At 41.8% G+C, this 26,540-nt stretch overlaps 2 protein-coding genes across 2 annotated transcripts in view; both read right to left on the bottom strand.

The window, feature by feature from the left end:
* Positions 1–3,866, bottom strand: part of LOC110154460 (xylosyltransferase 1-like) — a 46,330-nt gene extending 42,464 nt beyond the window's left edge. Inside the window, exon 1 of the mRNA XM_055152667.1 lies at positions 3,586–3,866. Coding sequence (XP_055008642.1) covers positions 3,586–3,846 — 261 coding nt within the window. The 5' untranslated portion in view covers positions 3,847–3,866. The remainder of the gene's footprint in view (positions 1–3,585) is intronic.
* A 3,234-nt stretch (positions 3,867–7,100) lies between these two features.
* rab40c (RAB40c, member RAS oncogene family) lies at positions 7,101–26,010 on the bottom strand. The gene is made up of 7 exons (XM_020918474.2): positions 24,815–26,010; positions 18,532–18,592; positions 16,856–16,916; positions 16,657–16,734; positions 14,673–14,895; positions 13,326–13,616; positions 7,101–11,130 (listed from the first exon to the last, which is right to left on the bottom strand). The coding sequence occupies exons 1-6, from the start codon at positions 24,954–24,956 to the stop codon at positions 13,342–13,344; spliced, it is 840 nt and encodes a 279-aa protein (XP_020774133.1). The 5' UTR covers positions 24,957–26,010; the 3' UTR covers positions 7,101–11,130; positions 13,326–13,341.
* Positions 26,011–26,540: the final 530 nt, after the last annotated feature.

The raw sequence follows: 26,540 nt of genomic DNA, 5'->3' as shown, positions 1-26,540 counted from the left end.
CAGAGAGAGCAGAGAGAGCAGAGAGAGCAGACAGAGCAGAGAGAGCAGACAGAGCAGAGAGAGCAGAGAGAGCAGAGAGAGAGAGCAGAGCAGAGAGAGCAGAGAGAGCAGACAGAGCAGAGCAGAGAGAGCAGAGAGAGCAGAGAGAGCAGAGAGAGCAGAGCAGAGAGAGCAGAGAGAGCAGAGAGAGCAGAGAGAGCAGAGAGAGCAGACAGAGCAGACAGAGCAGAGAGAGAGAGCAGAGAGAGCAGAGAGAGCAGAGAGAGCAGAGAGAGCAGACAGAGCAGAGAGAGCAGACAGAGCAGAGAGAGCAGAGAGAGCAGAGAGAGCAGAGAGAGCAGAGAGAGCAGAGAGAGCAGACAGAGCAGAGAAGAGCAGACAGAGCAGAGAGAGCAGACAGAGCAGAGAGAGCAGAGAGAGCAGACAGAGCAGAGAGAGCAGAGAGAGCAGAGAGAGCAGAGAGCAGACAGAGCAGAGAGAGCAGACAGAGCAGAGAGAGCAGAGAGAGCAGAGAGAGCAGAGAGAGCAGAGAGAGCAGAGAGAGCAGACAGAGCAGAGAGAGCAGACAGAGCAGAGAGAGCAGAGAGAGCAGAGAGAGCAGACAGAGCAGACAGAGCAGAGAGAGCAGAGAGAGCAGAGAGAGCAGACAGAGCAGAGAGAGCAGACAGAGCAGAGAGAGCAGAGAGAGCAGAGAGAGCAGACAGAGCAGAGAGAGCAGAGAGAGCAGACAGAGCAGAGAGAGCAGAGAGAGCAGACAGAGCAGACAGAGCAGAGAGAGCAGACAGAGCAGGGAACAGAGCAGAGAGAGCAGAGAGAGCAGACAGAGCAGACAGAGCAGAGAGAGACAGAGCAGAGCAGAGAGCAGAGCAGAGAGAGCAGAGAGAGCAGACAGAGCAGAGAGAGCAGACAGAGCAGAGAGAGCAGACAGAGCAGAGAGAGCAGAGAGAGCAGACAGAGCAGAGAGAGCAGACAGAGCAGAGAGAGCAGACAGAGCAGGAGAGCAGACAGAGCAGGGAACAGAGCAGGGAGAGCAGACAGAGCAGACAGAGCAGAGAGAGCAGAGAGAGCAGACAGAGCAGAGAGAGCAGACAGAGCAGAGAGAGCAGACAGAGCAGAGAGAGCAGACAGAGCAGAGAGCAGAGCAGCAGAGAGAGCAGACAGAGCAGAGAGAGCAGACAGAGCAGAGAGCAGAGAGAGCAGACAGAGCAGAGCAGAGAGAGCAGACAGAGCAGAGAGAGCAGACAGAGCAGACAGAGCAGAGAGAGCAGACAGAGCAGAGAGAGCAGAGAGAGCAGAGAGAGCAGACAGAGAGCAGAGAGAGCAGAGAGAGCAGAGCAGAGAGAGCAGACAGAGCAGAGAGAGCAGAGAGAGCAGAGAGAGCAGAGAGAGCAGACAGAGCAGAGAGAGCAGACAGAGCAGAGAGAGCAGAGAGAGCAGAGAGAGCAGACAGAGCAGAGAGAGCAGAGAGAGAGCAGAGAGAGCAGAGCAGAGAGCAGAGAGAGCAGACAGAGCAGACAGAGCAGAGAGAGCAGAGAGAGCAGAGCAGAGCAGAGAGCAGCAGAGCAGACAGAGCAGAGAGAGAGCAGACAGAGCAGAGAGAGCAGAGAGAGAGCAGACAGAGCAGAGAGAGAGCAGACAGAGCAGAGAGAGCAGACAGAGCAGAGAGAGCAGAGAGAGCAGACAGAGCAGAGAGAGCAGACAGAGCAGAGAGAGCAGAGAGAGCAGACAGAGCAGAGAGAGCAGAGAGAGCAAGAGAGCAGAGAGAGCAGACAGAGCAGACAGAGCAGAGAGAGCAGACAGAGCAGACAGAGCAGACAGAGCAGAGTTCCACAGGACCACCACAGAATGAGCGTGGAAAGTAGCCCCTGCAGCTCGGAGTCCCTCCACACAGGTCCCCAAGGGATTTCTGAATAATATTGTGTTGAATAAATACAGTTGGGTTCATTAGCGTTATATGTGTCATTTCGATGTCTTTGTGCACTCAGAAGAATGATGGTGTTTGTTTTACAGGCGTCTCACTGTGCTCCAGCTGAGCTTGAGGCTCTTATATTTACACAACATTTCTTCTTCTTCTCTCTGGCATTTTCATTTTGTAAAAGGTATTTCACTGGAGGAAAAAGGTTGAACACCGCTGATCAATTGATCTGTATGGAGGTGACAGCAGAGAGTGACAGGTGACAGGGACAGGTGATGCGACAGGTGAACACGGCAGGTGAATACAAACGCAGAGAGAGCGCCCACACTACACATCAAGTTAAAGATCAGGACATTAGAGTTGCACAGTTCTGTTCTCTCCATTAAAACTGGGGCAAATAATGATTATATGGACATTTTTTTAGTCTGAAATAAAGTTATTATGTTCAAATAATGCAACTAGTGACAAGGATGTGGGAGGAGATGGGGGGTAGGTGAAAACAAGGCATTTTCTGAGCATTCAAGCATCTAATATAAGATTAGTCAAACCTGCATGAGTCAGTTACAACACAACGCTGGAGTTCATGACGAAGGAACACCGTAAGGTTAAAAACTCATTTAAAGCCACAATATGTAACATTTTAGCCAAAAACATGCTTTTATTTTAATCATTTTTTATTATACTAATGATATTCATTTTGCATCCTTACGGGGAGCGGGCTTGCATCTCCACAAACCTGACTCTTATGTGGCCTGGAGGAGGGCCTGCCCCTGCTTGTTTCCATGGTTCCTTTGGCTATAATCTTCCACAGTGTGGCATAACACTTATCCATCTCCATGGAGAATGTTCCAAAGTATGGCTTTAACTGTCTTAACAGTAGATGTGCCGCCTTCAGACACTTCCACACTGAAGCTGTTCCTTTAAAACCACTCATGATGTTTAACACTGTATCACAGCTCTGCTTTTCACGTTCATTTTAGGTAAAAAAAATAAATCTAAATCAAATGGAATGCCCAGACTATGAGACAGAGCAGCACTTAGACATCACACAGAGTCAGTTGTGAGAGTGAGCTCAATATCTGCTCTGGTGGGTAATTGGCTGAGTTTCAGTCTGTGGTGAGTGTGAGCTGCTCCTCCCTCCGCCGCAGATCACAGAGCCCCGGGTTCACGTAATGACAGATCCTCCAGTCTGAGCCGGGCACACTGCCTTTAAACTTCAACCCAGCTAAAGATGTGCTTTAACTAAGTCTGGATCATCAGAGCACACCTGCAGCAGGCCAGCGCAGGTCAGCTAGCATCCAATGTGTGTCAGATGCCCTCCCACTGCTCTATGTCCATCCTCCTCCACAAGGTTATCTTGTGTCAGATGCCCTCCCATTCTCCAGCATCCCTGTGCATCAGATGCCCTCCCACCTTCTTAACTAAAACGCTGGACTTGGGGCAATAAATCTAAATCGTGACAGAGGGAAAAAAAACACAGGACGGGAAATTTGAATCAGTACCGAGCCTCGGTGAGTGAATGATCCGGGAGCCCCAGACCCGCGGTCCTGATGGACCCAGACAGTGTCCCCTGTGCGGGGGTCACGCACAGCAGCCCCGCATCACCGGGCCCCGCGAGCCACTCAGTCTCGTGCACAAACCGTCGCGTGGAAACAACAGAGCAGACCTACCGCGTGCACCTGGATCCGCGAGGCGGGCTTCACGAGCGGCGGCGGCGGGGTCCGCGTGTCCCCTTTTCGCTGCAGTCTCCTCCGCGCGAGCTCCTCTCCTCGCGCTTCTCTCCTCTCGCGGCTCGCGCTCGAGTCCAGGCCGCTGAAGTTCCACAGCGCGAGCGTCTGCACGAGCAGCAGCACCGCCACTGCCGCGAGCAGCGCCGCGGAGCGCGAGCGGCGACACGGTCTCCGCGCGCACGGGCTACCGGCCATCATCATCCTCACGAGCCCCGTGCACCGCGCGCCACCTCTCAGCAGGATGTGTCCTCGCGCCGGAGTCAGCAGTGCGAGAGCAGCGGGAGGAGGGGGCGCGAGGAGGAGGGGGCGTGAGGGGAGGGCACTGGGGCCCTCGTGCGGCCGCCTCTGTCTCTGCATCAGCAGCAGCGGCGCGAGACTGGCCCACGCGCCCGGGCACAGAAGTGCGCCCGGGCACAGAAGTGCACGCGCCCGGGCACAGAAGTGCACGCGCCCGGGCACAGGGGTTTATTACGCGACAGAAGAGCGGGACTCACTGTGGAATTCTGCAAACAACTTTATTTAATGATTGAACTGACGCATACATTTGTGTTCCAGCACAGAGTGAGGTTTATATTGATCCCAAGATTGTAACAATGAAAAAACAAACAGTACAAAACAAGCTCTATATTTTAACTGCCTGCCCTCCTCTGATACTTTCTTTGAACTAAACCAAATATAACAGTATCTGAGTGAGGTCTGTTTGTGATCTGATCCTCTCCCTGGAGATCGTGGCTGTGGTCAGTAATACGCCCTGCCATAGCTGGCCTGAGGTTTTATCATATCTATGATCGTGATTCTCCTAGGGTCCCAGACACAATCTTCTTCCAGGCCACTTGGCACCATGCCACAGTTAGGGGGCACCCAGGCTGTGTCGTACCCGTTCTCATGCCAGGTCTTCTGCAGAGGGTGGCGCTGGTGATTTATGGCGATGACTCTGCCCACTTGCACCAGGACTCTGAAGACCACTCTCTGGTCTTCAGGGAGGTCCAGGGGGTATCGGCTGGCCTTCTGCAGGTCCCGGCTCAGGTACACCCCAGGCCCCAGCATCCCGTCTTTGGACGGTTTAAACCCAGAGCTCAGGATGGACTGGACATTCAAGATGCTGGTGCCATGATACATGATGTAGGTCTTACCTAAAACACATCACAATGAAATCTAATGAAATATGAGCTTCTGATGATCTCTGTGCTCCAAAACATTTAGAGAATCAGATCAAACTTAATCCTGTGTAAAAGGGCAAAGGGTCTCTGCATTGACCCGTCCTTCAGAGCCACTGGGGCAAACTGTAAGGAGCAGCGGGCACCACAGAGCAGAGCCCTGAGATAGGCTTGTGTCATTGCCAGATTTGGCGCCTTTTCAAATTAAACCGTTTGTTCTGTTCTGTGGCTCAGGTCAAATATATTCAGGTTAAAGTTTGATCATTTTACAGAGTCTTTTCTAAGAAATACAAACAGAAACACTTCAGTCAGTACTGCAGTATTACAGTCTTTACTCTTTACAGTTTTCACAGACTTTGTATGAGTATTTATCAGTGAAACTGTTTATATTTCCAAGAGAAAATGGTGCCAAATTGATCCTTTTGGTCAGGACTGGACCTGGATGATCTGACCTCTGTTATTCACCATGTTCTGGGTTGATGGTTCATGTGGTGTGTATAAATGTGATCCATGTGTTCTCATTACCAGAGACAGGAGCGTCTGAGCCCAGACGAACCGCTCCACGAGGCAGCACAAAGTCATTCTCTGCCCACTGGAAAGACATGGTCTGTGTTCACCTGCAAATACACCAGCACATGGAAACATCAGGACTTGTGTTTTGTTTTGTGTGTGTGCCTCCTCCTCTTCCTTCTTCAAAATTCAAACCCCTCTGTTCAGCTCTGTGATGTCACTGCGTGGTATCTAATCTAAACGATCGTCTTTATGACACGTCAGCTTCATATTTTTAGTTTAATTTAAACTGCTTCAACCCTCGGTGCATTCCGACCGAGGACCAGGGCCATGTTTACCTGTGGTTTGCATGAGGTTTTACATACGTCTCACCAGGCAGGTTTTTCTAGTTTTTCAAACACTATGTATATTCTGCTATTCTACGTGAACATTAAAATGATAGTTATGATGTAGTTTGTACACCTAGACTTTCAAACATTTGTGAGGGTTTTTTTTTTTCAAATGAAGAGTTCCTTTATCCCCCCTCTCTCTCTCTTTTCATAATTTTTCCATTTTGTTGAGGTATTTTCATTTTTCAGTAAACGTAAAGTTAAATACATTTGTTCCAGAAGTGGTAGAATTGTTCCTTTTACACGGAGGCCAACTAAATAATCCTTTGAAAACTCTGCTAAACAAAGAGTCATTTGAAAACATCACATTTGTTTTATAGTTTAACATTAACCTACATTTAAATAAAAAATAATCTGGACTCAATGTACAGAATCTAATCTACGTTTGAAAGAAGAAATAAAATGAACACTGTAACAGCCACCGCCTGAAAGATGGAGTTAAAAACGCGAGGCTTCCTAAATGTAGAACTACATTCACAAAAAGTTTTGTTAGTGTGCGTTCAGAATTATAATGATGACTTTCTTTAGATAAATCTAATCATTTAAATAAAAAACAAACAAACAAAAACTCACCGTTCTGATGTGGATGGAAGCTCGAGTGTAAATGAAGGCTTACACTCTAATGCCTGAGGTTTATTGAAGCAAAACAGGTGATCTTTAGTTTCACTTTAGTTTTCTGTAAAATCCATCGGAAGTTATCTGGCGCTTTGTGTGACTCAGGTTCTGGATGTGAGGGAATTTCCTTAAAAATATTCCATATTCCAGAGCAACATTTGTAGAACTGTGTTAAACTTCACTGTCATTTATTGTTTTGTCTAATTTCATGCGCAGATGAATTTTAAACGTGCAATCAAATCTGGATTAGGCCTGGTCCAGTGCTGCTATAGGTTTAGTCCTGGTTTAATCCCAATTCTTTCTCATTCTTACAGACATAACTCTCCTCCAAGCACAGGTCAGCAGTACAATAACAAGTTGGAACTGGTCAGAACCGAGGCCTGATTTCATACAGTATTAGTCCTGGTTTAGTTTAGACCTGGGTTGGTCCTGGTTTGGTTCATCTTTAGTCCTGGTTTAGACCTGGTTTAGGTCTGCTTTCAATCAACCAATCAATCAAACTTTAGTTATAGAGTGCTTTTCATTCCAAAATGCAACACAAAGTGCTGCTTTAATCCTGGTCCTTGTTTAAACCTTGTTTAGTCTGGGTTTGGTTCGTTTTTAGCATTGGCTTAGTTATGGTTTAAACCTGATGTAGACCTGGTTTGGTTCTTTTTTAGTCCTAGTTAAGTCTTGTTTAATCAGGCCATACTTTTTATGTTTCACCATAAGTGTCGAAATAACACACAGCTCTTTCAAAATTAAATCGAGCTAAAACACACACATTGACACACAGTGGTTTGAACATTCAATACTTTTATTGTGAAAAACTCCTCTTCTTCCCTTCTTTCTGTCACTGTACAATCAATAACTTAAACAAAATTCGGGCTCACTCTCTCAGATCCGAGCTCAGTTCAACAGTAGTGTCCTGTCTAAAACTACCACAACACAACGCCTCAAAACATACAAAACATTACAATATTAAATACAAGCTCCGGTTCAGCAAAGAAACAACAATATGTGAAACGTTGGCAACAAGATAAAGTGGAATTACAAATAATAACAATACAAAAACATCTGTCCATGATTGATACTTTGCAGTGATATCACGCTGGGGGAGCAGTGTATTTGTCTGTGGTGTTAACTGTGTGACTGTGTTAAAATAAAGCTCAGATTAAAGTTTACCACCCCTCATGAATGTTGACGATATCAGCGGCAAAGTATCATCAGCTTTAAATTCCCAAATATTTTAAAATATCCATGACATCCAGGAAATAGTTTTTTCACTCAAATTTACATGTACAACCTCATAAAACATTTTCAAAACTTGTCCTGTTAAAAAAGTTGTGCATCATAAAAATACGTAGCAAAAAAGATGATCAAAATGGTTAAAATGACAGAATAAAAACATCAGAATTTCACTTTTAAAGGTGCAGTATGTAACTTCTCTGATGGAGGGTTAGCCACCTGCTTTTCTCACAGACATGTTACTGCCTGGCCTGGAATGTTCCACAGTATAGCATTAAATGTATCTATATTACATTTATTCAATTACAGGTGTTTCTATTGCTTAAAAATACGATATAAAACATGCACTTGCAGATACTTGGCCTGATAGAGTCATCCACGTGTTTATTAATGCCCTATTGTGAAACATTCTGCACAGCAATAACACAATATTTCCATGGTGACAAGCAGGTGATGAACCCTCTACCAGAAAAGTGACATAGTGTATCTTTAACACATTTTTTGCACGACTCAAATGAAGATAAACATTGTGAATCCATGTCATTTTACCTAAATGTAGAAATGATTTTTTGCAGTGGAACACCAGACCCTCTAGTGGTCACTCAAAAGTATTGCAGCACAAATTTCTCGAGTCAAAACGTACAAAACAGATTGAAAAATGTACACTGTATTGCTTAATTTGACATCTTGTACATTTTGGAAATCCATATTTATAATTAAAGAGCCTATATTACTTTTCTGAAATATGTTATAATGTTGTTTCCTCATCAGAAATACTGGAACAGAGCATTTTGAGCTTTGGAGATGTACAAAGACTAATAATAAAAAGTTATTCAAACATGTGTGAATGAAACAAACACAAGTCCAGGTGTGTTTTTGAAGAGGGAACAGCACTGAACATGACTTAAAGCTCACAAGAGTCAATTTTGTGTAATATAGGACCTTTAAAACACGAGTATTATTGCATTGCTAGCGTTAGACATTCCTATATTTACGAGTTTCAAGCTGTAGCAACAGTCTCCCATAGTCATAGCAATTAAACAATTCAAATAAAATATTATATCTTTCAAATGTGGAAAGGTTCTCACTCGGTTCTTCAAATCAGAAAGGAATTGTTTGTCTTTTTGTCTTGGCAGTGTCACCACTAATTTTAAAGTTTTTGAAGGTTTGATGGGTGACGATTTCCTAATTCTAGTTTTTAGCACCATTTTTTTTTTTTTTTATAATTCACTCCAGTAATTTGAGAGAATGTTAGGAAGTGTTAGGAAGTTAAAAAAGCCATTTTTAAAGAGGGGGTATTACACTTCTATGGGGTATTTTAATTGCTAACACATATTTAGATCACCGTGTTACTTTTTATTGTTTTGAAAATACAGCATAATATGTATAATGAGTTTCACTTCCGTTTTTGATGCTCTGAGTCTCTTCTCCCTTTGCTCTCCAAGCTAAATCGCTCCCTCTTCATAGCGCTGTCACAACACAATCAGTGCACAATTCCACTAATGAAACTACTGCACATCATTTCAGGTTTGTGAAGTTGTAGTGTACAGTTTTGTATCCGGCTTTTCTATATTTATGGAGAATTGGGTGACGTAGGCTTGTGGGTGGAGCCTCGTACATCATCTTACAGCGAACATAAGGAGGGTTCAAATAGGGCGCGGGAGAGATTGTTAGATTACCGTATTTTCCGCACTATTAGGTGCTCTGGATTATGTGGCACACTGTCATTGAATGGTCTATTTTCGAACTTTTTTCACAAATAAACTGCGTGGGACTTTAAAGGAAACACAACAGTGTGATGGGTGAGTGGTTTTGTTTGTTTGTGGCGTTCACGGTGACTCTGGGCTTTGTTCAGTTGTGGTGTGTAGGGAGGGTGCTGTCTGGGACCACTGGATTGTCGGCGTGTTCGCAGTGACTCAGTTGTTCAGTTGTGTCTAGAAGTGGCACATTGCACTCGCTTTTTCGGTTCATTCCTCGTCAGTGTGGAGTGATGAGTGTGTCTGTGGGTGTGTTTTGCTGTGCGGTCGCTGTCTGCTCCATGTGTGTTTGTGTGTTCTCTGGGTGGTGCGGCTTTGTAGGATTCGTTTATAGGGCGCTCTGGATTGTGGGTCATTTTTTTGATGGGGTTGGAGGCTTAAGAGCGCGTCTAATAGCTCGGAAAATACAGTACTCAAACGTTCGTGGATGACATCTAAAACCTCTTCAGGCATGTTTTTGATAAGGAAACAAGGTTATAACGTGGAAGAAAGCGCCAATTTTTCGCACAATACCCCCTCTTTAAGTAGAAAAAACATTTGGTCCTTACAAAACTACACCTGTACAAGACAAGCAAGAAAAAACAGTTACAGGTGTAGTAGAAGTTCTGTAAGTGACAAGGCAGCGCTCAGAAAGTGTCTCAGAATTAAATCAAACATCTACTTTATCATCACAACTATTAAAAAGCAAAGACTGCAACTGATTAGGCATTATAAAATGTGTGTAAAAGCTGTGAACCCTGTAGTTTAGACCTCTACACGCACACAAAAAATGCATCTTGTGTTAGTTTAGCAGTTCAGATGTTCAAGCTCCTGTGCTTAAAAATGTCAAAAAGGTTGCGTTCACTGACATGACAACATTGTAGAATCACTGTAGTTTAAAGTGAACTGGAGATAAGACAGAATTCTCAGGTGGTGTTTGTTGTGGAACTGTCAGAGTGCAGATTTGTTGACCTGGTTTATGGTTCATATCTCTGTAATGCTTGGGCCTATCCACATAAAAAAAAAAAAAAACTGGCACAAAGTTCAGCGTCTTTTCTGTTAGTATAAATAAACAAAAGTTAAATTCTTTTTTTCGCAACAGCTTCAGAAAGTGGTGCCATTTTTCAACCCCAAAAATGTGACTGTTGTTGTGAAATAATCTGAGACACAAGTTAACAATGACAAGTTTGTGGAGCCAATCCCAAACAAATAATGAAAAGATTCAACATTTGTGGATTTCAAAAACGGCGAGTCTCCCCATAGAGTTACACAGGCCCCGCCCTCATCTGAAATTATGACATCATCAGATTCTTCAAATCCTATTGCAATATTCGTCTGAGAAAATTACAATTGCACATTTCTTAAAACTTGTCTAATCACATTTTCTAGATTCACAAAAAATCCCACACCAAAATAAAAATAAAATACATATTCTGACTTCCTCGTCCCAGCCACCATTTTTATCTTGTTGCCAAACTTTCAGGCTTTTCCTCGCTGCTTTCAAAACGTGCACATGTTTTAAAATAGGGATATGAAGAGGTGTGTAGTGTTCAGTGGTAGCTTATTGGTCATTTAAATAGCAAAAAACACATGAAAATATTGTATAAGAGCAAAAAAGACAAAGTAGTGGAATAAATCGTGTGCTGTGGTGCGTTCAATGTCACAATTCAAAGTCTGTACAAGTGAAATTCAGTCAATGTAGTGTTTTAAAAAGTGTCTGGTTGTGTTTACATGAGGCACCGTTTAAAAGCTCCGCCCACGTGGAAAGATCCTCCATTTTACCCATAAGTCTTTGCTCTGCAGAGTCCAGACAAAACCGGATCTGGTCCATTGTGACTTGTCCAAATTTACCTTTAAAACGACAAAGAAAACATTGTGTTACATTTGAGCCAAACAGAACATTGTATTGTTGCTTAAATATATTTGTGGATGGCAAATTAAATGTTGGGGAGATGAGGCAGCTGGAGGGGAAGTAGGAAAGTAGGAATCCACTTTACAGATAACGACATAATGAGGGTCTGTCAAACTTTTCTCCATGGAGATGTTATTGCTTTGTCTGGAATGTTCCACAGTATGACATTAAACCTTTCTATCTTCATGGAGACCAAAACCAGACCAAGTTACAGGGCAGATCTGTGGAGAAGATCCCGCTCACAGTCAGAAAGTCTGTGTTTCAAGGGATTTTTGAGCCATAAAACCGCCTGTAACTGAATGCCGTATTTTCCGCACTATAGGGCGCACTTAAAAGCCTTTCATTTAATCAAAAAACGACTGTGCGTCTTATACATGAATTTATTCGGGTGTCTTAGTACGACTTTAGTAAAGTTTAAACTCAAGACTGTTCTAAAGTGAAAGTGCGAGCTGTGTGGGAGCAGTGGATGAGAGACGGAGAACACACATTTACCAAGACAGAGAGACAGCACCGAGCCACTTACGCCACGATCTGCCAACGGATTGTGGACGATTGGACTAAGGATCAGTATCAACTGTGGTCCGCGCTTTCACCAAGACCAGAATCATCACTGAACTGCCAGGGAACAGTAACCACACTGACTCGGATAATGACGAGAGGGATGTGGACATGTGGACGCCGGAATCACCCAACTGTCTGAATAATTATGACTTATTGTGAATACACGAACAATTTAGCTTCTCAGATAGAATTTTTTTTACGTGTTACAATTGAACAAAGTTGAGAGTTATTGTGAACGCATTAATGCTTTGTTATTAAATACATTGTTATTAAATAAACCTTATAGTCTGGTGTGGTTTATATGTGAAAAAAGTTAAAAAATAGACCATTCAATGACGCCTTATAATCCAGAGTCCCTATAGTGCACAAAATACAGAACATGTAAGGTAGAACTGTTTAATGTCATACTGTGGAACATTTCAGGCAGAGAAATTACATATCCATAGAAACAAGCAGGTGACAGACCCCTAATCAAAAGTGACATAGTGCACTTAAAAGCACAAGTTTGAGGAGTAACCAAGAAGCCAAGAAATTATATGAAGCAGCTGTCTTTAGCCTCATTCATACAATTTGCCTGCATTTTGCCAGAAAAGCATCGTGTGTGAACGAAGCCAGAACTGATTCCTCTGCATTTTTGATCTGGAGATTTCTCAGTTAAATTACTGGTAATGTACAATTTATGTGTGAATGAAGCCAGAAAATTGCCAGGACCACTGCTTGGTTTCCTCGGTTATGAGTGTGACCTCACCCAGCGTTTGGCTCCAGTCAAATGAAGCTCACCGAGGCTGGCAGTTATATTCATTTTTAATTAAATTCTAAGGACAAATTGGGAGCTGAGTTCTATATTAGTAAAAGGGCTTGATTAATGGACCATATAGTAGAATAAAAACACCAGGATCATGTAGAGTGAATTGGAGTCAGTGGAGCCAGATGCTCATTTCCTTTCAGTCTCCCAGTAATACTCTCCTTTTGCTCGCTTCAACCTAACACTAGTACACACACTACTGCATGCATACTGTATTTTTTTTTATTCTGTACTGACTATGAATTTAGGATTTTTGTGAACTGCTTTTATGAACCTGACTGCACTGCATTAATTTCTGTTTTTATTCTGTTGTCATTACTGTATCTTTATCTTTGAAGTCTATGCACTTTGTACTTCATCCCTAAGACAAATTACCCCTGGTGGGACAATAAAGTTGATCTTTTAATGCATCGTAAAGCACTTTATAATTCCAAAGGACTCATATTATTATATGTGGTAATAAATGTTGTATATGATGTTTTAATAGAACTGTCCACTATTCCTACAGCATATTATAACCTACTGAAATTTTAAGTACTTGGTAACATCACACAAACACCTGTTTGCAGGGGTGGAGTTTGACGCGTGGATACCTGTTTGACCAATCACACTGCTCCTTATACCTCCTCCCTCACTCTCCCCTTTAGTCCTCCAGAGTGGGCAGAGTTTAAGTCTTTAGTCCCACTTGAATTTTAACACATATATATATTTTTTATTAAACTACTCAATACAAGATGAATATAGTACAGTGAGAGTGTGTGAACGTACCCCGGGCTGTGTGCTGTTATGAGATCTTGCAGTTGTTTCTGGTGCAGTTCTGGGGGGGGCTCTGTGGCGGTCGGATGGACTTGGAGCGTTTGAGCGAGTTTCCCTTGGACGCGGCGTTGGGGTTGGCGAGAGAGTATGAGCGCCCGTGCATCATCACCGCGTTCATGCCGTTCGCCATCGAGAAGGACTTCAGGTGAGACTTTATGGCCACGGGCAGAGGCAGCTTGTCAATGAGGTGAACAGGAGTGCAGGAGACTATGGCCCGACAGCACAGGTCCTGCAGACTGAACACTGACAGGGGGACAAGAAAGAAGAGGGAGAGAGAGATGAGGGGAAAGGAGACGGATGGACGGAGACGGAGAATGTTTTTGCAATGCATTCTGAAGTCAGCCACGACCAAAAGCTTTACCCATACTTTTATAGAATCTACCCTGTATTTTGTGATTTTATTATCTTTTTGAGTCACTACCGTATTTTTCGGACTATAAGTCGCATTTAAAATCCTTTAATTTTCTCAAAAATCGACAGTGTGTCTTATAATCCGGTGTGCCTTATGTATTAATTCTGGTTGTGCTTACTGACCTTGAACTGATTTTATTTGGTAAACTGCGCTCAGAAATCTGTCAAAATGTTTTTGTTCGACTTTGGTTAACTACGAAGCTGCACCACTTGATGGATTGTTGGAGCATTACGGCTGCTGTAGTCAGGAGCCTCGCGGAGTAATACACATTCAACAAGACAGGGAGGCAACGCCGGGTGAGTTACTCCACGATCTGCCAATGGATTGTGGATGCCTGGGCTAGAGCATGGAAATCTGACTGAAGTCTGATGGGACGGACAAATATTTAGAAGTTTTGCTCGGGCTCGGGTCGGACTCAAACACACACATCAGTGAATCATCTGTTTCCTGTCTACAGTAAAAACCAGTCAGACTGAGGTCCACTGCTGCTCTCTCGTCTGTATTGGTTCATCCTCTTGTGAAGAAGTTATTTAGTCTCTCCAATGTAGCGTTCACTGCAGTCTTCACTACACTGTATGGAGTAGACAACATTGCTTTGTCCAGTCTTCAAACTGAATTTTCTCCTCGCCATGGATTCTACCTGGACGACTGAGGGATTCTTCACACAGTTTTTCATTTAGTTTTTGTTGAAAATCAAACACCTAAACAGGACCATTAATCACAGGCTCCTGAAAATGTGCTGGTTAAATCCAGTTTGTATTTTTAAACTTTTTGTCATAAATGTTGCAAATCACATTCTATTGAGTATTGAGTCTATTTCTTAGTATCAATATTGAGTTTGAAAAGTTAGTATGGTGCCAGCACAGCCCCACAGTGGAGTGCAGTACCTCTGTTGGGCCTCCAGAACTTCTCCATGCCGTGCCTCATGAGGACGATTCGTGACAGTTCCGTGAAGGACTCGATCACGTTGAAGTTACACAGAGGACTGACCTCGAAGAACGTCATGCCGTTTTTCTCTGCGTACGCCCGTGCCTGCTCCGTGGGCACCTGCCGTTTAAACGCCAGGTGCAGCCTGTTACCCACCAGGATCCGGGGCACTCCAGGGGCATGCTGGGAAATGGAGGAAACACAGGGATCAGGGAGAGGACTACTTGAAAAGAGCTGTATAAATCCAAAATTTAATGAATACATGAATACAGTTTTGATAATCTGTCCATTCAATTTGCGATTATGATTCAGTTGTGATTAGCAAAGCTTTAACATCACCATGGAGACAAACGGGTAATGGATCACCACCAGAAAAGTTACATACTGAATCTTTAAAGGTGCATTGTGTAACTTTTCTGGTGGAGGGTTCATCAAATGTTTTTCTCCATGGAGATGTTATTGTTTTGTCTGGAATGTTCCACAGTATGGCATTAAACCTTTCTATCTTCATGGAAACCAAACCAGACCAAGTTACAGGTCAGATCTGTGGAGAGGCGACCCCGCTCACAGTCAGAACGTCTGTTTCTCTATGTATTTTTGAGCCATAAAATCACCTGTAATTGAATAAATGTAAGGAAGAGCTGTTTTATGTCACACTGTGGAACATTCCAGACTATCTAATTGCTACAACATCAAATAGAATATACATTACAAAATGCTTGAGCTCTTAAATCAGAGACAGAGGAGATATGAACAGACTGGAGCAGCTCTGTGGAGGTGGGGCAGGAAAAGGACCAACTGAAAACACAACATTCCACTGGACAGAAATAACTCCCCAAAAAACTCACAAATTTAACCAAGCACACAATCACGAGGGGGTCACTACATTTACACAACAACTCCTTCTGTTTAACTGTGAATAAAACAAAATAAGTCTGGAAAGTAGGGATTTCACCCTATCAGATGTTAGGGTTAAGATGACTGCGAGATGAAACATGACAATATAACCATTATTATTATTCATTTTCTATCATTCTAAGACATTACCACACCTCTGCTTTAGACCAGATTTATGAAATCAAACTTTTGTAATACAAATGTAAAGTTACTATGATACAAAACGCCACTATAGACTATACCAGTATTTCTCAAACTGTGGTACGCGAGTTTCTTCAGGTGGTCCATGGAGCTCTTCAGTTTGTGGCTTTAATTCATTTAGATTTATTGTATCCACGTTTTTGTCCTCTCTGGGTAATCCTTGTTTAGAACTACAGTGGATATGATGTAGTCCACTGGTTTAGACCTGGTTTAGTCCAGTCAAGTCACATATGTAGTATTTGTATAGCACATTTAAAAACCACCACAGTAAACCACAATACACAATATACAAGAAAAACAAAGATAAAGATCATTTAGGTCAAATAATAATAGTCTGACTATAAAGAAATTGAAAGGTGCATCTTTAGCAGTTCAATGATGATTAAAAGATTAAATGATTAATGATGATTTAATGATTAAAGGAAGGGAGTTTGGGAGCTGCTACAGTGAAGCCCCGTCTCCTCAGAGAGGAGCAGCCGACTGGGCTGTGGAGCTGTAGGAGTACAGTGGGGCTGGGCCAGACTGGCTTGTATGTGTTATATACATGTATGTATATAACAGAGATATATTATATATATTATAATATTATATTATAAAACTACTAGGTATCTGATGGATATGTTTCCACTTTTTGGTCCCTGTCAGGAGGTGAGCTGCCACATTTTGCCCCCTGGAGGCGGCGGAGGTTTAGCCCTAGATTAGACCTGGAATAGTCCTGACATAGACTTGCAACCACTGCACTGTGTACACAACATAGGTACACTTTAAAAACTGTACTTTCTGCATCTCTTAAGGCAAAAAGTTTCATAAATAAAATATAAAAATAAGAGCACAGCTATATTTCACCTCATCAATTTCTCTGATCCATCGGTCGATCCCGTCAAACGACCAGCGGTTTGTGATGTCATAAACCAGCAGGATGCCCTGGACACAAACATGACAGAATTAGAGAATAAAGAAGACAAGACAGAAAGAAAACAGAAGCATCTGAGACTGAAACAGTTTCATGTAGACAAAGAGCAGAGGTCAAAGGTCAGAGCCTCACCTGAGCTCCGCGAGAGTACGACCTGAAGATGGTGCAGAATCGGCCCTGTCCAGAAGTGTCCCTGAAACACAAAAACCACAGGGCTAAAGAACAGTCTTAACACTGTCTTAGTCTTACTAATATTAAACCACATGATATTAAACGTGATGATAATGGATCATATTTCTTTTAACAACAAAGACGTGCACCACAAAAATGTACTCAGAGCATTTAAACGTGCACTAGAGTCACGTTCCACTGGGTCACTGTGGAGCAGATCAGTGTGGTCTGAAATCTCCACTGTGTGAGGTGAACTGTCCCGGCCGGTTTGAGGGGGTACTAGCTCGGACAGGGGTCTGGGTCTCTTCAGCTTCTGCTTTATCTTAAGGAGGAGCTAAATACCAGAGGGAAATGATGGATAAGAGGGAATTCACTCAGGTGAAATTTTACTTTGAAAAACACGAAAAGCTGCACTATGTAACTATTCTGGTGGAGAGTCCACAAGCTAATGGTCTGTGGAGAGGTTATTGCCTTGCCTGTAATGTTCCACAGTATGGCCAGGCAAGAAAATGGGTCAGGAGTGAAAAAGGTGAGAAGGGTGTGTGAGGGGCGACGTGGCCTCTGGTGTATATGTGTATATGCACTCTGTGATGACTGAAGGCCATGAAAACCATATGGCTGAAAACTGTAAAAGCCACTTTTCTCACAAGTTATTTTAACAGTACTTGACAAACGGCACAAGAAGAACATCAGAGCATGAAGCTGTGACATGATTGGAACACCGCTCGTACAGTTCAGTATATGATTGAGTCTTGGCAGTGGAACAGGCTGGATATTTGCTGACACTCGCCATATTTCTCTTAAAGTGTCCCTATACATTTTGGACGATTTCTCAAGTGCTCTGTCTCCTCATATTAGAAAGTCTCACACACCCACACAGAATGCAAGTGATTACCAATCCAAAAATATGTAGAAACTGGGTAAGTGATTGTTCTGTAAATACTATTGCCCGCTTGCTTGAATTAAATAAAACAAAACAAAGGCAAGGGTGGCTTTAACTTTAAATTATATTAGGCCACATAATGAAGTATAAAAACCCCCCAAAGTTCACAACACCTCCCCTTTAATGTGCGCCCCCACCGTAGTCTTTTAGAGTCTGGATTATATCCACACATTATGTTGCCCATGCTTGTGATTCACATAGGTGACATGTTTTGGCTTCAAAATGGGAAATTTCGCTAAAAAGTTGAGAGGTTTTCATGCCTGATGGCATTAAATGCCTCCATCTTCAAAGAAAAAAGCAGATGGTCTGATCTGGCCAAATTACATGTTAAATCTGTGGAGGGGCGACCCCACCCACAGTAAAGAAAAGTTTTCTCTTGGGAGAATTTAAGTTACAAACATATATGCAAATATGTATTTATTCCAGGCAAGGTAATAACAGGGAGAAGAGCAGCTGGGGCGCTCGACCAGCAAAGGTTCAGAGTGCAGCTTTAAGACACAGTTCAGTTGTTCATGTTTTAATTCTAATGAGACAGTTTGACACATGCTGTGTACATGCTGCTGCTTGTGTCTCCTCATAACAATGCCACTGTAAATAAGTTTTACTATGAGGTTTGAGAATTCATTTGTTGTTAGGGGCTCTCTGGCAGCAGTGACAGTATACCTGAGTTAACAGAAGGGGGCAGCACACTCACCACAGTTCCAGCTTCACTCGGCGCCCATCCAGGAGGATCGTGGTGGTTTTGTAGTCGATGCCTGCAGCAAAAATGGAAGAAAAAAGAAAAGTCTTTCAATTCTGAATAAATATAATGAAACCAATGATGAGAAAGTCAATACAAAGTAGACTGACAGCACTCACATTATTTCAGTATTAATTGACTGGATATGTCAAATATGTTTTTGTTAGTATCTTTTCACAATCTTATCCTCCACTAACTGATATTAAAACTAGTATTGAAACTAGGTACTTATTTGTGCAGGTATCAATACTAAAAAAAAAAAAGAGAGATCCTTTCTTTAGAATGATGTTGAGCTGTATCAGAAGTGTCAGAGCACATAGACTAGTACACACACATGGACCAACATGAACCTACTGCATCTCTGACCATTACACACATATAAGACACGTGGGAAGAGAAAAGCAAGTACAGCCTTTTAATGTGGAAAATCACATTCTATTATCTAAAGAAAGGGTGGTTTTATCATCATAGTGGTATCAGTGGTCTATTCCTTAGAATCAAAAAAAGAGTTTGAAATTTTAGTATCACGACAACACTAATTCACTTATTTTGAAAATGCAGATTACGCTTTTTGGTTGTAGTTTAAAGGTGCACTGTGTAACTTTTTGGTTGGGGGTCTGTCACCTCCTTGTTTCTATGGAGATGTCATTGCTCTGTCTGGAATGTTACACAGTATGATATTAAACAGATCTACCTTGCATTTATTCAATTGCATTTTATAGCTCAAAAATACCTAGAATCTGACTTGTAACTTGGACTGGTATTCCTCTCCATGCGGCTAGAAAGATTTAATGCCATACTGTGAAACATTTCAGACAAAGCAATAACATCTTCATGGAGAAAAGCAAAAGTGTTTGACGGACCCTCCACTGAGAAAAACGACACACTGCAGCTTTAATGTTGACATATAAATAGAGAAGAGGCAGACATGCATTCAGGGGCTGGTTTTCAGTTCAAAGCAGGTTAGCGGCTGTGTTGGACCGGTCTCTCTGGTTCAGACTCTGTTTAAACTCGTCCCATTCTGATCTCATGTAACTCATATAAAACATGTTTACACCAAAGACAGAATGCAGAGGGGCCGCTGACGCCTATAGGAGGAGAGGCACAGGCAGCAGCTGGAAATCTACAACTAGAGGAGAGTATAGAAGCAAATCATCTAAGAATCAAGAACGCAAAAAACGTGCTTACCTGCAGTGCTAGTGTTATCACAATACTAACATTTCAAACTTGATTTTAATACTTAGGAACAGGGCTGAATAGGGCAAAATTCCAAAGTAAGAGCACATGCACACGTTTCTGATGCTAGCAGTAACAAGGATATACATTTAGGTTTAATATACGGTATTTTCCACACTATTGGGCGCTCTGGATTATAAGGCGTCATTGAATAGTCTATTTTCAAGCTTTTTTCACATATAAACTGCACCGGACTATAAGGCGGATTAAACGAAACACAACAGTTCAATGGGTTACGGCAGGGGTGCTTACACTTTTTTAGCATGCGAGCTACTTACAAAATAACCAAGTCATAATGATCTACCTAATACAAAGCCAAGCAAACTGCACTGAAACACTCTGTGCTCCTTTTTTGGACCCTCATCCACAGTTTGAGAACCCCTTCATTAAGAGAACTTCCTCTAGCACACAAAACTGTGAAAAAAGTGAAGGAAGATTTTTAAACCTGTTTTTTAAAGTTCCAAACTGGAGTTACATTCTTTTCTGGTTTTGCAGTGATATTTACCAGCCTCTGCACGTTTACCAAACCAAACACACATCGTGACAAACACAGATGCATTTGTGCACTTTTGTTAGGCAAACTTCAGCCAAATGTGGCAGTAGGTCTGTTCTGTAGATCCGCTCTATGCTGTAGACCTGCTTTGTGCCAACACTGGAACACAAATTTAGACTCGTTTTTGCTTCACGTTTGGTCTTGCTCTTCTAATCAGCGCACTGTGGGAGGGGCTTGTGTTCGCTGTACGCAGGAAGGAGCGAGAGCGTGAAAAGGCGAGGGGCGGCGTGCTGACGTGAGGCAGATGGACAGGTAGGATGTTTAGGAAGTTGAACCTGCCCTGTGATGCACGCTGGTACACGAGGGCACACGCTGTTGCAGACGAGCCGTGCATAGGGAGTGTGTGTGTTTGTGATGTGCCGTAGAGTCTCCGCGGGTTTCAAATGAGCGCACAGGCTGCACTGAGACGCCCCACACGCTCCTGCACCCCGCTACAAGTTTATTACCAATAGCAGCGGCCGTAATGAAATATGATGGCACTTGTTGAGTGTCAGACCTTGAGGGAGAGACAAGGCCGAGTCCAAACGCGATCGAGTCCGAGACGAGACACGGCAATCTACCCACACGACCTTGGCGATCGACTGGTAGATCGCAATCGACGTATTGAGCACCCCTGGGTTACAGTGACTCTGGGGTTTGTTCAGTTGTGGCGTGTAGGGAGGGTGCTGTCTGGGACCGCTGGATTGTCGGCGTGTTCGCAGTGACTCAGTTGTTCAGTTGTGTCTAGAAGTGGCACATTGCACTCGCTTTTTCGGTTCGTTCCTCCGTTCCGTTCCTCGTCGGCGTGGAGTGATGAGTGTGGCTGTGGGTGTTTTTCGCTGTGCGGTCGCTGTCTGCTCCGTGTGTGTTTGGTGCGGCTTTGTAGTTTACTGAAGTCGTGCTGGGACACCTGAGTGGATTCGTGTATAGGGCGCTCTGGATTCTGGGGCACGCAGTCATTTTTTGATTGGGCTTATGAGTGCGCCCTATGGTGTGGAAAATACGGTACTGTACAAACTCATTCCTAACTTTAAATGTGGATTTCTCCGGAATGATTGGTTCTATCAACACCAAATAAAAATTGTAGTGATCGTACCCCTTCCCCTATATGTCTGAAGTCCACATGTCTACGCTTTTAATAAGATGGATGGATCTAATCGAAAATCGAAATAGAACAATAGGGGTGAAAAAATCTTGATTCTTTTTTCCCTTATCGCCCAGCTCTACTAAGGATTATACTTTATACTCAATACCAGTTTCGATACCACTATAATAAAAAAAAAAAAAAAGATAATAGCAATAGATAATAGATTCTGACACATATCGTCATATTTGAGAATCATGAATGACGTATCAAGTATCATATCGAACTGTGAGAGATCCTGTGATTCCCAGCCCTATTCTACAGTGGTCCATGTGTGTATATACTAGTCTATGTGCTCTTGTAAACTCATTCATTGTAAACACATTCAGGAAAGGATCATTTCTGTCAATGGGACTTTTTTTAGTATCAATACCTGTGAAAAAAAAAAAAAAAAAGAGTATCTAGTTTTGATTCTAGTTTTAGTATTGATTAGTGTCTTAGTTGATCAGTGTCTTATTAGTGATTTCCGGTACTTTTGACAGCCCTGTTGATAATTCCACGGTGTTGGCTTGCGCTTGTACATTCTGTCAGTATCTGTAGCCTGTCCCTCCTCACAGCTCCAGGCCTGTGCTCAGTTCTGCCTCGCCCTGATTTTTGAGCTGAAATATTCATGTTTTTCTGTTGAAGGCTCATTTTTCATGAAGCTTCAGAACATTATCTCCCTCCCTTCATCTAAAGACGTGCACAGTCTCAGCTCTCAGATCTAAAAGGCAGCGCAGCTTTTAAATGGTCTATATTACACTCATGTTTGATGTATGATATAATATTTAATGATATAATGCTGCCTCATCAAAACATACCTGGATTTGTGTTTTACTTCACTCACATTTTGCTGTGTTCTTCTCTCAAACTAAGAACAAACAGTTCTACCTTGTGACGTCATCAAGTGGTAATATGGGAAGAAATCTACTGCGATATAAATTTGCTCTTTATAGTGCATCGGCCACTGGCTTAAAATCTCCAGCAAAAGGCAGTATTTTGCTGGGGCCTAAAGAATACGTGTGAAGAGGACATTGCACAAAAGTGACTACACAGCACTCATATCCAGTTTGTATTAAAACAGGTTTGTGGAAAAGTTTGTAGTAAATCCAAATGATTTTAATTTGTGCAAAATATTCAATTGGCTCAAAATATGAGCCGAAAAAATATTGGCAGAGCTAATCGGCCATTGGTACCTCTGGATTCTATACCATCTGTATTTGCATCAGACATGAAAAAAAAAACACCATCCTTACTCCTTCAAAGAATGGGTTTTTAATTGAGATTTACTGATGTTTTTTCATGACCAATGTCGATTTTTTTAGAATCTAGAGAAACCAAAGGCCATTGAGCTCTACCGATATTCTTGACTGATTTTTTACCATTTTCTACAAATTCTGTCATTTAAATTTACGATAAACTCACCCACAGACTTTTTCTTTTTACCACAAATCTTTCTGACAGCTGTGAATGTTTTGTGCAGTTTTATAATCTAAGTGTTCAAATTAAGCTTTATGTGATTCTTTAGGCAGTAGGTCGACCAAACTAAATATGGGCCTGTGCTGGAGATTCAAGGGCAATAGTCAATGCACTTAAAAGTGCAAATATCAGTCACACATATCGGTCTATATCAAGTTTCTAATACTGTGGAAAAAGACAGAAAGAGAATAACAAATGTCCAAAAATAAACTGTAGTGACTTTGATGATGTTGTTGACGATGACACAGAAGATGGCACCATGAGTCAGAACCACGTGAGCGAACATCGCACGGAGAGAGACAGCTCTTTGTTTTAAAGAGAGAAAGATGGAGAGGGGGGAGGTGGAGAAAGACATGAACAGAGACAGAGAGAGGGAGAAAGAAAGAGAGAGAGAAGAGAGATGACACAACTCCAGGAGGCCGTCATCACAACATGAAATCTGGGCCGACGCTGCTCCTCTGGCTCTGCTCCTCTGACGCTGCTTCACTCCAGATTTAAAAAGTACACACACTAGACTCATCATCAAAATACCACAAAGGCTGCAGTTTAAAAACACAATGGAGTATGTCCTGTATTACTTACTACATGACATCACAAGGTGGAACAGAGAACTAAAATATTTAAGCCCTATAATACACAGGGTTTGTGTGTTGAACATGTGTGAATGAAGCAAAATACAACTCCAGGTCTGTTTGTGATGAGGAAACATTGGAACAAAAGTCTGAAAACAGTGCAGTATGGGCCCTTTAAGACAGACATGTCAAACTCAGGCCCCGGGGCCAAATTTGGCCTGCAATATAATTATATTTGGCCCGTGAGATCATATCAAATATGTATTAGAGCTGGCCCGCCAGCTACAGATCGATAGAGACATGATTTATTCATAATTTTGTTATTATTTTATATTCTGCTTGTTCTGGATTCAATGTTTAAGCAAAACTATTATTAAACATTTATCTTAATAAGAAAGGTTTAACATTACATACAGTATCTCAAAAGAAGAGAAAACATGCAGATGTTGTTGAAATTTTTCAATAAATATTTACTTTAGCCCACAACTTAGTCCCAGTTTTTTATTTTGGCCTCTGTGGATTTGAGTTTAACACCCCTGCTGTAAGATCTCTTTTGGTTTAACTTTAGGTTAAATGAAAATTCTAAGATTACTTTACTTTTTAGAACTTCAAAATCTCAGATGGATGACATAAGTCCAAAATGACAAAACTGGTATTTACAAAAAACTAAAACATTAAATTACCAAACACATAATGAGTGCTACAGCTGTAGAATGTACTGATGGATCTTGTAACAGATAAAAACAATTAAAAACAGGACTAGCGAGCAGCAGCAGCCAACTGCGTCAGCGCACTTAGAGGTGCACTATGTAACTTTTAGGATGGGGGTCCATCACCTGCTTGTTTCTATGGAGATGTCATTGCTCTGACACATCCACAGAATGTTCCACACATTCATGACATTAAACAACACATTTATTCAATTACAGGTGGTTTTACAGCTCAAAAATATCTAGAAAAACAGACATTCTGACTGTGAGCGGGGTTGCCTCTCCACAGATCTGACCTGTAACTTGTCTGGTTTGATCTCAATGAAGATAGAAAGGTTTAATACCATACTGTGAAACATTCCAGACAAAACTATAACATCTTCATGGAGAAAAGCATTTGACAAACCACCCACCAAAAAAATTACACAATGCAGCTTTAAGTACAACCATGCCATTGTTTTGTTCTTATTGCAATGTTATAATCAGACTTTCTCTTATAGAGAAAAGGGGAAACTTGGACATAAATCATGACCTTTCAAACACAAAAACCACAAAACCATTACAATAACAGCAGTGCTGCACTGACCGCTGCTGTAGGCGTAGGGAGACTCCGCGGACCCGTCCTGAAGACTGTCCAAGATCTCTCCTTTGCCCACATCGCTGTCTCCCACCAGCAGGAACTTGAGCAGGTAGTCGTAGCTCTTCACCGGGCTGCCCTGGCTCCCCATCGCGGCTCACATCTGCAGGAGGTCCGCTGAAAAGTCCCAAAGACACCCGAGGATCCAAGCACAACAACCAACCCCCACAAACTCCGATCAAAACAACGTGCGTGTTATGGCTCAAACTTGCAAAAATACGGGTCCAGTTTAGAAATTAGCGTCCTTGATCACCTTTTGCAAAAGCTTCCAGCTTCAAAAATAGATTTAAATCCCAAAAAATGTCTTGAACTTTTAGAGGAATGCGTAAAAAGGTAGTGTTGTGTAATGTGGCGATGTCTTCAATATTATTAGTTCACAGCTTCACAATCCCGCAGGTAAAAATTCAACAAAAATGACGATTTATAAACAAAAATACTAATTACATGCATTCACGTGGATTATAAAAATATGCAGCGGCAATTTTATCTGAAAATCCCATTGTTAGCACCAGATTAACCTGGATTTCATAGATATTAAAATGGCAGATATGAAATTATTAATAATACACCCGATGCGTTGGTTACAGTTGCTTTTACAGTAAAAAATACTATGCAAAAATCTTCTGCAAAAAGCCAAACGCGTTAATATATTGTTTAAATCATTATAAATTATTGCTATCACTAAAATATGCAGAAATCTCAGTTATAATATCTAAATCTGACAGTATAACAAGCTAGCATTGTCAAATTAGCAGCGTAGCTTTGCAGTCACATCTACATGGGCTGATGGTTGAGTTGACATTACAAATGTAAAGGATATAAAAGAGGAAAACATGAAAGATTTTCAGGATAAATAAAGCAGCTCAGATTATGTGTTGTTTTTGTGTTTAAGCTAAATGCTAAAGCTAACGCAGCCCGTAGCGTTCCACTTCAGGCCGCCTCCTCGTCTTTTCTCTGCAAATCCAGCCACTTAAAAGACAAAATTTGGGATATTTAACAAACCTATCCCGGGGTATAACGTCCGATTAAAGTCTGTGCGCGTGTATCCACTGATCTCAGGTCGTTTTTGTCCCATTTTCGTCCATTTATCCCAAAAGCGCAGATGTCCCTCGCCGATTCGCAGCTCAGCTCTGAAGGGAAGCTGCTGACAGATGGAAGACGCTCACTACACTCTAGGCATTTCGTCCGGGGGAGGGTCAGTTTATGGAAAATTATTAAAATTATACAAATATTAAAGATAGAATAATAAGACTAATCTAAATAAACTGAGAAAATAGAAATAAACGAATGAATTAATGAATAAAAATGTTTAGTAAAATATTAAAATGTCATAATTTAATAATTCGAGTTAGATATTTTAAACTCAAAATCAGACCGATCTAAAGATTTAGACACTATAAATGAATTAGAAACTAATAAAAACACCATATCATTTGATTATGTTGCTAAAAATTAGCAAATAAAAACAAGTTTACAGAATAAAAAAATAAACAAACTAATAAAAATAATACGAATAAATAATAACACGAATAATAACACGCCGAAATATTTTTGAAAAGCTAAAATAAAATAAAACAACCAAGTATGACAAATTAAATTATATTTATTGAAAAAACATTACCTTTTAAATTTTAAACCACTCCTACTCGGACGAAATGCCTAGATTGTATTGATG

The sequence above is a fragment of the Boleophthalmus pectinirostris genome, unplaced genomic scaffold (genome assembly GCF_026225935.1).
Source record: "Boleophthalmus pectinirostris isolate CB_2022bp ecotype Guang Dong unplaced genomic scaffold, ASM2622593v1 HiC_scaffold_17, whole genome shotgun sequence".
Lineage (NCBI taxonomy): Eukaryota > Metazoa > Chordata > Actinopteri > Gobiiformes > Gobiidae > Boleophthalmus > Boleophthalmus pectinirostris.
The sequence above is the reverse complement of the archived record's forward strand: the minus strand, read 5'-3'. Positions and strand labels throughout refer to the sequence as shown.

Bases quoted from the DNA above. Each gene is read 5' to 3' on its own strand.
- rab40c (XM_020918474.2), bottom strand. From the start codon at position 24,956: ATGGGGAGCCAGGGCAGCCCGGTGAAGAGCTACGACTACCTGCTCAAG. The intron at 18,593-24,814 runs GTCAGTGCAGCA...TTTTTGCTGCAG, and splicing joins TCCCTACGCCTACAGCAGCG to GCATCGACTACAAAACCACC. The intron at 13,617-14,672 runs GTACTGCACTCC...TCCCCCTGTCAG, and splicing joins GTTCTGGAGGCCCAACAGAG to TGTTCAGTCTGCAGGACCTG.